This window comes from Vicugna pacos, chromosome 6 (genome assembly GCF_048564905.1).
Source record: "Vicugna pacos chromosome 6, VicPac4, whole genome shotgun sequence".
In the NCBI taxonomy this organism is placed as follows: Eukaryota; Metazoa; Chordata; class Mammalia; order Artiodactyla; family Camelidae; genus Vicugna; species Vicugna pacos.
In genome coordinates this window covers 2,694,371-2,707,931 of record NC_132992.1, presented here as the reverse complement: position 1 = coordinate 2,707,931, position 13,561 = coordinate 2,694,371, and the positions used below count along the sequence as shown (strand labels likewise).

At 46.1% G+C, this 13,561-nt stretch overlaps 1 protein-coding gene across 2 annotated transcripts in view; it reads right to left on the bottom strand.

Moving 5' to 3' along the window:
- Window positions 1–1,481: 1,481 nt before the first annotated feature.
- Window positions 1,482–13,561, bottom strand: part of AAGAB (alpha and gamma adaptin binding protein) — a 56,229-nt gene continuing 44,149 nt past the window's right edge. Inside the window, exons 6-10 of one of the 2 annotated variants that reach the window (XM_015243877.3) lie at window positions 9,679–9,761; window positions 8,761–8,860; window positions 4,424–4,528; window positions 3,920–3,969; window positions 1,482–3,270 (exon numbers count right to left, since the gene is read on the bottom strand). In XM_015243877.3, coding sequence (XP_015099363.2) covers window positions 3,193–3,270; window positions 3,920–3,969; window positions 4,424–4,528; window positions 8,761–8,860; window positions 9,679–9,761 — 416 coding nt within the window. In that variant the 3' untranslated portion in view covers window positions 1,482–3,192. The remainder of the gene's footprint in view (window positions 3,271–3,919; window positions 3,970–4,423; window positions 4,529–8,760; window positions 8,861–9,678; window positions 9,762–13,561) is intronic. The other variant, XM_006209625.4, reaches the window with a different exon arrangement.

Sequence of the window (13,561 nt, the reverse complement as noted above, 5' to 3'; positions counted from 1 at the left end):
GAGGAGATTACCCGACTAAACCCCAAGTGGAATCCAAATCAAAACTAGGACTTTGCCCCGCGCAGTCAGCGTGCTGCTTTCATGAACATACAAATTATGGGAAAGGTAACTGTTGGGGCGTTGTTTTCAAGCCAAGCCTGTACTAAGGTGGTCCATGTGACCCGATTTTTCACACCTTCTCCACCTACAGTCCTCTGTAAGATCTGGCATTTAATGAGAGAATGCTGCAGCTAAACTGTCCTGTTTCAAAATTTGTCGGGGGTGGGGGTGGGGGCGGGTGAAGGGCAGCTCTTAACTCACTGCTCTGAACTCATCCAGCATTCTCTGGAACTGTCTCCATCAATCAGAATGTTCAATGAATCAAACCTCTGACCGCACTGGACACATGTTGGCTAAATTTAGCTTTGCATCAGCAAACACTCCAGCTCAGAATAGTTCAGGAAGCTCTCATCTTACCCTTAGACAGTGATTCTTCTAAGGCTGCTTTTCCGCGGCGGGCCAAGGCAGGGCAAGGGGCGCTCCACGTGCTCTCTCGACGGCCATTGTTCAGAGACCGGCCTAAGGTCAGGGCATCTGACAAGCCTCGGCAAAAATGCTTCTCCCCACCTCCCCACGGCGTGAACACAAAGTCAGCCGCGTATCATCTGTCACGTGTCAGAAGGTGTCTGCAGTGATGGCCTGACACGCTCTGTGGTCCTTGAACCACATCCCATGTTACTCAGCCATCTAAAAAGTCTAGCTTCCCTGAATCTCCAGCTTCTCTGAATTAGATGTGGCCAAGTTCTATAAATAGAGAGCAAGCAAACTGGGTCTGTCAATCTTCTTGTATTCTGGCAGGAAAACGTATTTTAAAATTATAAAAATATCTATGTCTTCATCACTCTAAAATTATTACATAACACATGAATTTTCTCAGACAAAAAAAGTTTATTCTTGTCTCTCCCTACCTTTAACACTCATGGACCTTAAAACTTTGATCATATCCGTCGAACTGTCAAATCCAAATCCAAACCAACATTAAGGGCCTACTAAGTGTCAGACACTGTTACACAAACAGAAACACATTTAAGGGGGAAAAAAAAAAAACCTGAGTTTCTCATTTTAAATCCCAGATAGACAGGCCATAATAACCTGGACCTGGGGTGGCACGTCCATAGGTCACTTTGGATAGACTGCAATTTTTATTGCACTATTAGCTCACAATAAGTTTTCTTAAAATGGGCCTTTAAAAAAATGGGCCTTTATTAGATACCACTGGGTGCTTTAACCCCACATGTCCCCTACAAGGAGCCAATATTCCCAGATAGCTAAGATCATGAGTAAGTATTAACACACATGCATGATGGATTCTAAAAGAGTGAGTCTGACAAACTCTTATATTATTCGTTATTTATACCTAAACCAGTGAAGGCAGGCTTCACCCCGGCCCCACACACCCCTTCTACGGAAAAACAACAAAATCATAAAAATACACATAAGCAGACTTTATAAATAAATCACATTTTAATCACCTGGCCTTATTTAATCCACAAAATCAAGTTCACAGCTTTTTCTAGTCTGTTTTCTCTAACCATGTACCTAATGTATTTTCTGAAAACTTTCAGGTTTTAAGAAAACCACATGCCACGTTTCATTTTGCAACCCCGGCACCAGCTTCCCTTACATTCCCGACCAATGGCTAATGCAGTTACCTCAAAGAAACACTGATGGCATGGTGGTAAACTACAGTCTCAAAGACTTTCAGAATACTGGGCGGGGGGGGGGGGGTTCATCAAGCAAGACAGCCTCCAGTGTGCCCTGGAATGGCTCTTCCTGAATGCTCCGATCACTGAACCCGTCCCTCCTGTGGTCTCCCTGGCCCGCGACCTGCAGCATTTGGTCCCTCCTGCCATCTGTCTCAGGCTCTGCAGAGCTTAGAAGGTGCTGCACGGAGGGGTCTGAAGCTGGTTTCTGCTGGTGACCTCAGGGGCTGAGAGTTCACACTAGGCCGGGAGCAGTTCTTGGCCCGCGTGCCCGGAGCCGGTTCACAGCCAGGGCAGTGAGCACCACAGTGAAGGCTAAGGATGTGCGTTTCCAAGTGTCTCCAGAACAGGAAGACGCCTTTGATTTGCTGTACTTGCTACTCTTGCTGTGGAAACCTCCCCTTTGGCGATCGGTTTCCCTGGGGCTGACCCACACCTCCTGGAAGTGACACAAGGGACTCAGGGTTCACTGCCCAACATCTCACATCCTCTCCCAGCAAGCCCGCTCCTTAGTGTTACTATGTTGGCAGTGATCTCCGGCTTTGAGAGAGAAAGGAGGAAGCTCACCTTGTTTTGAGGGTATAAGGTGTGGCAACACAGCTCTGACATCTCGAGTAGCAGGGGACAATTCTGGGATGAAGAAAAATTTCTTCATGGTAATACTAACGCTAAAATCTCAGGATACGATCATACTGTTGCCACGGCCCACACAGGGAGTTCCTTAAGTTTCTCTCCCTCTCTCACGTGCTGTCCCTCTCCAGTGACGTGCTAGAGAGGGATTTACTTTACCCCTACCAGAGTAGGAACCTCTTGCATCATTTACTATAGTCTAAAAATTCACACTGGTTTCTCAACAATTCTAGCATGAGCTCAGATACTATAACTTCAAATGAAATGCCCAGATGCATTTTTTTTTTTAAAAAGCTAGAGACTATCGTCAGGGCCAGTGGCTTTGGCCCCATCTCTACAACAGCACAAATCACATCTAAAGCTTCTTCCTTTCCCCCGGCAAAAGCATCAAACCTCAGGGCAAGTTCCTTGAAAGAGAAAATCCAGAACACCCAGGAAAGGTGGCCCCAGCTCCGGCTCTGCAGTAACAAGTGTGAGTGCAGGGGATGCTACGGAAAAGACTGACTGGGGCTGGCCTGGTGCGCCTTCCTCTTCAACGTGGGCAAATCACACGGGCCTTAGAGCCTCATCCGACTGCCATTCCTAAACAAAAAAGTGTATATTTGAAAAATTCTCACTCCTTATTGTCATTCACACTCTCCTACAATATACCAAGGGAGAAGAGATTTCTCCTTAACCCCTACTGAAAAGTAGAATTAAGGGGACCCTATAAACAAGTCAGGTGGCCAACGTGATAACCGGACGTTCAGCAAAAGATGACTGGGTTGAGCAGGGAAGGGTCTCAGAGTCAGCCTGTCAGCCAAGCCCTAACATGAGCAATTCAGTGTTCTTCATCAGATGAAAGGCCTTCAATTTCATCTCTGTCTCCCCCAATTGCCATCCAGAATGCCTTGGCCACCTGGCGAGAGAGGCAAGCAACGAATCTTAGGCAACAGTTGTACTTCAGCTCATTTCATGTGTCATACATGGAACTGATTAAGACTTAAAATTCTACACCTTGCCCTCCAGCGCTCTGGCAACGGATATCTCGAACGTCCCAACCCAGTTCTTACATTTCTACAATTTATAGTGAGGACAGAATCAGAGTCGTACACATAAGTGTTAAGGATGTGCCCAGCTTCACTACAGAGGCAAAAAATGCACATGACTTAAATGTCCAAAAGGGACCTGGGTAAATAGATTATGCCACCTTCACACAATGGGACACTGTAATCCACACATGCTTCCCTCCAAGAACAGGTGTTGCATGGGTAATAACCACCCAAAATTGAACAAAACAAAATAATTAAGAGTTTTCCAGCCTCACAAACAGCTGGGAAGGCAAACATCCTGAGTCTCAATGTTTCATGTCACTCAACATACACTGGGCAATCCTGGTTTGACCGCAGCAACTGTATCACTACTGTGTAAACAGTCAATTAACTAAAAGTTAATACCCAATTACAAGCTCACACTAGGACACTAAGGAGTGAACAAGTGTGACATATAATTCCAACAGCACTGGACCTTTGGTAGGAACTCAATAAATACACGACTGATTTTCTCACCTTCTCTGCATGCAACTTTCTCTGCTCGTGAGGAAGCGTCGCAGCCTTGTCTAGGGGGAAAATACATCTTAAGAAATTCATCTAATAGCACGGGAGCATCTGGAGTGGATGGATGTTCTAACGCTAGAAGATGGGAGATGGGTTTCAAAGACACATGTTTATGGTGTGGTCATTACAGCTGTTAGGAAGTTTAAGTCTTCCAGATTTTCCAGATGGGAATGATGTGGGGAAACTGGTAGGGATCTGACTGATTCCATGTTAATGACACACTGAAAGAGAGAGAGAAAGGCAAGAGAAGAAGGGAAAGTAAGAGAAAAAAGAATGAAGAGGAAAAGGTCCCCCAGGGAATTTTTACCAACAGAGGATGGCGCAGTCCGCCAGCAGCTAAGTTTCTCAGATGAGACTAGAGTAAGGGCTACAGCAGCAGTTACAAAGTTAACTCCTACTACACACAACACAGGAGCATCAGTGTGGGAGCCCGGGAGACACAATGGATCGGATTACCTTTCATTTCCTTTAACTTTGAAAACAGTCTTTCAAAATTCTCCAAATCTCCTCCGCCTGTGGTAAGACTGGCCAGTTCTTGAATATCCAGGTCTAACGTGGGATCTGAAAGAAGGATTTGCCTCGCGTTATGTACGTACGTGCTAAATACACAGAAGCCTACAGCAATCCAGCTAGCTTGGGTCAGACTGCGCCCCAGCGGCACGGCCCACGGTGCTTCCTGCCGCGCGGCTGCTGGCGGGCCCTCCGTAAGTGTGCAGTCACTGGTCCTGGCCTTACGACACTGTAACAACCAACACCGTGTCCATCCTGGAGAAAACTAGAGCTCAGAGTTCAGGCGACTTGCTCAAGGTCACGCTAGTTAAGTGTGACCTTGGTAGTCAGACTTAGGTGCTTCCAACTCTAAAGGCCATGCCCTCCACCTAAGGTACACTGAGTCAATAAACGCCTGAAATTTAGACCAAATTTTACTGTACAACAAATATTTTCATATCCATTACTAACAACCACGTAAGGTGCTTAGGACAGATATCACTGTCCACATGAAGCAACCTGGGCTTAACAAGGAACGCATCTAGAATTACAGCTGTTCAGAAGCAGAGCCAAATTCCTGTTTTCGTACTACAAATCCTACTGTGTCTACCTCAGCATGTGACCTCTCTACCAAAGTCTGTTTCTAATCAGAATTTTTACTCATCCTCCATTCTGGGCCGACCACCTCTAGGACATCTTCCTGCCCGTCCCAGATCACAGGTCTCCATCCTTTGAATTTGTCCCACACTTGGTGTTTATAGGGCTGCCTTGGCACTGGCATACGCTACTGTGTATTCTGACATCTCTCCACCATCACTGCAGCACATACCACAGTAAGAGAGAGAGTTTGCTTTGTCTGCACCACCAAGTGCTTGAACTTAACACGAATCCATTTCCTTTTGTGCAACCGCGTTATAAGGAAAGATTTTACACCCATTTTATAGATGGGCCAACTAAGGCCCACAGAGGCTAAATAACTTACTCAAGGTCATCTCACTCCTAGTGCTAAAGTCTTTACTTGAAACGAGTTGTCCAGGACTCCAAGGCCATGGCTTTACCCATTACATTATAAAGCTTGTCTCTGCATTTTTTGACCATAAGCTCCTTGAAGACAAGGATAATAACATAGCTCTTTGCATCTACTACCATGCCACATAGATAATTTGATGTTAAAAATGCATTTGGTGAATAAATCTGCTTTAGTTCGATGGGCAGTTGGCATATAGGGCTAGAGATAAAAATTTGTGATTTACCTGTGTATACGTGATAATTAAACCGTGGATGTGGAGAGAACCACATCATGCTTAAATACAGATTTAGAAGAGGAGTGCAGACGGAACATTGAGGAATGGCAATATTTAAAGGCTGGGGATAGGAGGGGAACCTTCCAAAGAAAGAGAAGGAATAATCAGAGAAATAGGAAGGCCACCAGGAGATGTGCTGGGGGAGTCAAGAGAAGATAATGTTTGGAAAAGGGATTGATCCCTAACACTGAATGTCACCATGAGGTCAAGGTGAGGACAGGAGGTCATCTATTAGATTTAGTGGCATGGAGGTGGTCGCTGGTGAGCTGTTTTAGTGGAAAATGGGAGCAAGAGCTAGGTGGAGGTCAGTTGAGGAATAAATGAGAGGCAAAGAATGGAAATGAGTTTAGTAAAGAAAAAAGGAAGGAGATGTGGAGTTGAGGGAGCGTTTCACTTTTGTTGGCTTGGTTTTGCCTTTTTTAAAATTTTCAAGTAATTTCAGTCTTACAAAAAAAGCTGTGCAAATAGTACAGAACATTCCCGTATGCCCTTCCCCAACCACCCCCCGCCCCGCGCCCACCTTAGCGTTAACATCTTAGGTAACCAGAGTACAATTACAACGTCAAGAAGTTAATAATGGAACAGTGCTATTAACTAAATTACAGACTTCATTCAAACATCGTCAGTTTTTCCACTAATACCCTTTTTTTCTGCTCCAGGATCCAATCCAAGATTCTACACAGAATTCAGCTGTCAAACCTCCTTAATCTTCTCCAGTGTGTGACTGTTGCTAAGTCTTTCCTTGTCTTTCATGATTTTGACATTTCTGCAGAATACCTGGTCAGTTACTTTGTATCGTATCCCTCAGTCTGGGTTTGTCTGATGCTGTCATGTTACTAGGTGGAGGCTATGGCCCTTTGGCAGGAACACCACAGAAGTGAGTGCCCTTTCGGGGCATCATATCGGGGGGAGATGACGTCAACACGACTGATCACTGGTGATGAAATCTTCATCCCTTTGAGGGTTATCTGCTGGGTTTCTCCTGTATATAGTCACTATCTTCCCCTTTGTAATAAATACATAACTGGGGAGAGATACTTTTAGACTGGAAATGTGTTTCTTCCCAAACTTTCACCTACTGATTTTACCATCCATCAGTGGATCTTGCCTACAACTATCACTGTGCTGTGCGGCTAACGGTGAGTTTCTAGTTCCCTCAGAACATCTATATTTATTCACTGGAATTCTTCTGTAAGGGGAGCAGCCCTTTCTTTCCTAGTTATGTATTTACTCAATTATTTATTCAAATTAGTGCATATTCACAGACACGTGTTTTATTCTATAGGTTACAGCTCAATACTGTATTAATTTACTTTGCTGATCAAGGTGTTCTAGCTTTAGCCAAAGGGAGCTCTCTCAGGTGGTTCCTGTGCCCTTTCAACATGCCCCCATTCTTTTTTTGAGCACTTGCTGGGGCCATGAGATGCTCCAGGTACATCCTGGACTTTTTCTGCTCCAGCCCTGGATCAACCACTTCTCCAAGTAGCCCTGGCACCTTTTCTTGGAGAATGGTATTTAGAAACCAAGATCTCAGTGCTAAGTGTGCCCACTGCTATCAGAGTATTGTGCTTCTGAGACCCTCTGAGTGGACAGAGCTAGGAAGTGTGCATACACGTGTGCACTAACACATGCATACACATAGCTATGTTTATTTCTCAACTGCTCTTACTGTATTTTAAAAACCACGAGTTCATCCTGATGCTTTCAATTCTAGTCTAGTACCAAAGGGTCATCCCAGCTTCCCCCTTTCCTTATGGGTAACTTCTCTGACAGTGAGAAACCTTTATCCACTTTTTATCCACACTTTATTTTTTCAACCGTAATACATGCAAAATATATTTAATTTCAGAACTTTGAATCCATACCCCTGCAAGAATCAAACTGACTAAGTAGAGGGCAGTATTTGTGTTCAGTTCGTGCTGTTCTCGGCCTCGTGGTATCCGGGCAGAATACCATTTCCCCAAGGTCTCCGAGTTCGTTCTTATCCTCCCACCGCCTTCAGCTGCTCAGTGGTTTGTTTTCACGGCAGAGACCTTAGCAGGTTTCAAAGCTAATAGGAAGGAGTCCACTGAGAGGACAAGGCTGAATAAACTGGGAAGAAAAAAGACTCCGTGTAATTTATGCCTCTTAGTGTTTCCATAACCACCTACTTGAGTTTTCTACATGGATTATCTTATAAACAGAAAAAAGAACGCTTTAGAAATTCGTTACTGCACGCGGGCCCTCTGCGGTATAAAGAGAATGCAGAGATGTCGGTAGTTCCCGACAAAAGAACGTTTATCGTTACTGTCAGTTAAGCCCCTTGGCTTTCTGGCTTTTGGACAGCAAACTCAATTCCAGCTTCCGTCCCAGGACTTTCTTGTTAGATGCCCTTCGGCAAGTTATTAAACTGCTCTGGGCCTCACCTTCATCTCTGTAAAAGAACTTCACTGCCAACCTTTATTACCAAATGAGAATGTGGACATAAAAGAACTTTGAAAGGACATGAGAGGGCTTATAAAGCTGCATCATTCTTTTTCTTTTTAATTTTATTTTTTAGTTTGATTTTTGGGATGGGGGTACTTAGGTTTCTTTGTTTATTTTTAATGGAGGTTGAACCTAGGACCTAGTGCGTGCTGGACATACACTCTACCACTGAGCTATACCCTCCCCCTGTATTATTCTCGTTACCATCAATTCTGACTATTGTGAAATACTGCGAAAAAACTGGAAGATGGAGATATAAATCTGTTTCACTCCCTGGTTCTGTCTGTTTTTGCTGAGAGGATCTGAATCAAGATCCTACTAAGAGAATCAGGGAGCAAATGGCACCCACAGATCTGCAATGCGTTTAGTCTCCCTCCGTTCTCTGACAGCCATCCTCAAGGCTCACGCTCACGTGGGATGCGCTGTCGAGTTTCTTCCCCAGCCCTCACTTAAAGTCGGTTCCCCTCTGGATGATTTATGCCCCGACACACTGGCTACTGCAAGTTCCACAGAGCAGCCAGAGGAGGAACGTACCCACAACGCTGTCGGCCTGAGTGTCTCCCGTGTTAGACGCGCCACCTGGGTGATCCGAGAGGGAGTCGGTCCTATCTGCCGCCGGCAAACGGGGCTGCTGCTGAGGAACACACACACAAGCAACAACTGAACAGGAGGCTGCTCCAGAACTAAACCCAAAAGGCTCACTCTTCCACTCGCTGGTTAGCTTTAGAGAAACAGGAAATAGGAGCTGGAGACCAGGAGAGGTGGGGGAAGGGTCAAGGTCACATTAAAAAAAAAAAAAAGGCTAAAAAGTCACAAACTCAGGAGTGTTTTTCCTCCAGGAAAAATCAGAAAGTGTTATGATTTTGCTACTGACTATTAAAACATATTGTTTGTTTTGTCTAAGACCCTGTTTTAGTCAAAATCTGAGAATGTAGAAGATCCGATCACAAACAGCTCAGAGACTGAGGAAGAAGGTCCTGGAAAGACCCCGTGGCCCAGTGTGCACGATGTGCAAACCTGGACCCAGGTCCTGAGGACAGAGCGCTGAAATCGGCCTGTTAAACTCATTAAGGGCAAAGACCTTGCTTCAGATTTGTACAGTACACAGGAAGTACTTCAAAAGAACCATTAATTTTACTTTATATTTAAAGATCTGGAGGCAATTTTATACCTCAAGGATATTCCAGCACATTTTTAAAGCACTTTAGCAAAAACACACAGAACAGCCCAAACTGCAAACATCTCAAAAGGGCTACTGCTTTAACGCTGGACTAGCCTGCTCTCAACAGGTAGCAAGCAGAAGACGGCTGTTTTAGGTTCTCCTTTTATCTATTTCTAATATTCTTTGCCACCTCTTAAATGGAAAGGGAAAGAAGGTAAATGGTGCAGATTCACAGTGATGAGTAGAAATGAAAAGCCAAAGCAGAGAAAAGACCCAGGAAAAATCCTCACCTCCGAGTGGCAGGGCTCCGCTGGTCCAAGGCTATGGTTTGCTCCAGCCAGTGAGCTGAGAAGGCTAAAGCCCTGGTTCCTATCTGAAAAGAAAAAATACAATCACTGAAATTTTTTATTTACATTGTAAACTAACACAACTGTGATGAGGAAATAATGGCTACTTCCTCATTATAAAAGTCTTAGCCATAAAAAATAATTACTATCAATCACCATACTCTCTAGATCCTGAATAATTTTTAAATCACAGAGCATTGGTCCAGGTCGAATACACGGCAGTTCCATTACAACACAAAAAAGGCCACTCAGTGGTTCTGTTTGCAAAGATGAACAGAACTGATGTTTTAGTAGTCACTATGAACTATGAGTCAGTATTTCAGTGTTTCAAACAATTAAAAAACATTAAAAAGAATCACTGCTAAGGCATTATTATCAGGTGAAAATGAACATTCACCTTTTTTTTTAAAAAAAAAAACGCTTTATATATGAATAGGCCACTGGCAGTTAAGGTTCCCAACACTTTTTATATTTGTATTTATAATACAAATCTAGAGCGAAACATCTAGAACGGATGACGGTGTAAGCAGCCAGCCCTGACCTGACAGCATCCCCCAGAATCACCTAGACACTTACTAAAACTACCCCAGGAATCAAGAACTCTCCTTCAGACTGAGGCAAAACCTCTGGGACAGAGGCCAAGGAATCTGAATTGTAGCAAGTACTCCAGGAGAGTCCCTAGGATCAGGAAAGTTGGAAAAACAAACGAAGAAAGCACTGTCTTAGGGCAGAACGTGAAACCCCCAATTCAAGAGTCTAAAGTACAGAAATCAAAGAACTGCTCTCTCAAAAAGACACCTGAACCCGTTCGTATCTCTCTTGAAACAACCTGCAGATGTCCCACATCCTCTCCCCTGTGGGTGACACCCGATGTCAGCCAGCCCCCCGGAGAATCACAGAAAGAGAGCCACTTGTAGTCTCCTCAGCCTCCCTTTCTCTTGGAGAGATTCTCCTCCTGAACTGGGAGGAAGCCCCGACTGTGGCTTGCGGGGTCAAGGCCTGTGGCTTTTCCGGGCTCACCTCTCACCACATGGGCCGTCACCTTGCCTACTGACCACACACGGCTCTCAGCCCAGGTCAGGACCCGGGCTTCAAGGATACCGAGCGCTGGGCAGTACTGAGAGCCTGCTGCCGCCCTGCTGCTCTTCCGGCCCCACAACCTCAGCGGTGGCAGCGGGGCCAAACGTGCACGTGGACTCCTGGAGCCCCCTTCGCCCCTCATCCAACTTGCGTACACTGGGAGGAACTCACCAGGCCCCATGCCTGGGTGTGGCCCACCCAAGGACCAGGCACTAAGGTTTCATCAAGGTGGGCCGTGGAGGCAGAGAGAAGCAGATCCATGTGATGTTCCACACTGATGGATGGTTTCACAGAGCCTTGGGGTGTTTATTCAAACACCATCATAATTCTTTCTCTTTGGCCAGTGTGCTACAGACTTTAATGCAGAGCAGTTATGCCATACTCGGGGATTTTACGAGAGCTTTTACAAAATACTTTAGGCTCTTTGTACAAAAGGCATTGTCTGAGTAAGAGTACTGATCCAAGAGAGCCCTCACTTCTATTACTGGAAATAAGTTGGAGTTTGGGGAATTTTCAGATCAATTCACGAATCTCTCCGTATTCTAATTCCATGGCTTGTGTTTTTGCTTTGTTGGGCACGACCTCAGCCTGGCAGGCCAAACCACAATCCCTGAAGAGTGAAACAATACCATGTCGGTTTAGGCACGTTATTAGACCCAAATGGCCTATTCACAATGTCTCCTTCTTTATAGCGGCTGCCTCCAAGGACAGGATCCGGGATGACAGGAGGGAGAGGGTGCCGGGCTCGTCACTGTATGCCGGAAAGCTCTGTGTGCCTTTTGACTTTTGTTCCACGTTCATGAGTATGCCTACTTAAAGAGACTTCTAAACATTTAATGATTAAATGCTATGTGTATTTTACCACAATTTAAAAAACGGAATGCCCCAATTCTAATAATGAATAAAATGACAGAAAAGTCTGAATAAAGGGAGGAGAACTGATCTAGTGGTCAGAAAGCCTGGATTCCATTCCTGGTTCTGCCTCCCCATGTGATCTTGAACAAGTCAATGTGCCTCTGTTTTCTGATCTGTTTAAAAAACAAAAAAAGAGGGATGCTAATCATGGTTGTTAAAGTCTTTCCTGCTCTAGATGTTGGTGATTTTATGAAGGGAAGTGGCATTCTTTAGCCTCTCTTGACAGTTAACTCTGAATTAGCTGGGCTTGGGTATTTTTAAAAATTATTTAATAGGAGAGCAACCAAGGATGCTTGTAGCTCACCCTCTCCCACGAATACACCGAGACATCCATGGACCTACGCATCGACTCAGAACACCTCCTGAACTTTGACAGAACATTGCCTTCCTCAAAAGACAGAATTCCTCACAAATTCTGGTAAAAGAAATTTAAAAAGAGGAAAAAGAAAATTAGTGTGTGATCTGCCCACAGGGAGGAATGGCCAAGGAGGAATAGCGCTCTGACGCTGGGACGCCCCCTCTCCAATGGCGGGGTCAGCGGTGGTGGGGGGAACCTCTGATGGGGAGGAATGCGCAGCAGCCTCTTGGCCGACAGAACTGAGAGAAACCGGCACAGAGGGTCCCTGGGATCCCCAGCCCTAGACGCAGGCCGGCAGGGGTGGCCCGGGACTGGCTGCCTGAGCCGGGGGGAGGGCTGGGGCCAACTGCGCAGAGGCAGCCTCAAGGGGCTGGAGTGTGCTGTGGGCCATGGCTGGGAGTGTATACAGAATAGAATGGCCTGGGTCCCCCATTAAAATAAAAAACCATCACTGCTGGTGTGCGCTGTGGGGAGGGACACAATGCGGCTGCGCTGTAGCCACTGTCTCCGCAGGCCCGCATTACCATCGCGGGAGAGAGGCAGGGCTCGTCCACAGCCACCAGATTCGCTGGTGCACAGCTTCCAGGTGGAGGTGGGGTTGAAGCCTGAATCCGAACCCAGGGGCTTGGCAACTTCATAGGTGGGACTGAGATTTGTTTACAGACCCAGCCCCAGGCAGAGGGGACCGATTTGCTCCAAGGGTGCCTTTGTGGACCCAGGCGTCTAAGACTATAGAGCAAGGGGAGGAGTCCTGGCACAGAGCTGGGGGGAGGGCTGGTGCAGCATCTTCAGCAGGCCTGCCTAGCCTACGCGGACGTGGCGCTGGGGACGGTACTGACAGCCGCTACAGGTCTGGGGGGAGGGGTCTGCGAGTCCAGGCCTCTAAGACAAATGACAGGAGCTGGCATAGTGGTGTTGAGTGCAGGAACAGCGTTTGGCACCAGGGGTGGCCCTGACCCGATAGCTTGCCACGATTCAGGTGTGTGGCCCAGAAGTCCAGGGACCTGCACTGGTAGCTCTGAGGGCAGAGAGGCTGGGGGACACCGGAGTAGGAGTACTGATATTCCAACAGCTAAAGCGGGGACAAGGGCGTCAACAGAGTAGGTGAAGCACTCCAACCTCACCTGCCACACACCGCAGCTCAGAAACAAGCCTGGAAGCCTCCATTCCAACAAAAGGGGGACAGACCCAGCCCCTGCCAGGGTTGTGACAACCCGCTCAACAACCAGGGCAGGCTCTGACTGCATCACCAGCCACGACCCCAAGCAAAGGGATAACAGCCAACACACATGGAAGAAAGATGTGGCAACCATCCATACTAAAAACAGACCTCGTGACAAAATTATTAGAGGCACACAGTCTACACAGGAATGCACCCTCTTTAAAAAGAAAAACAAAACAAAACAGCCCTTCAAGACTACAGCAGGTAACTGATACTCCATAATCTATAGTGCCAGAGATATATAAGTAAAA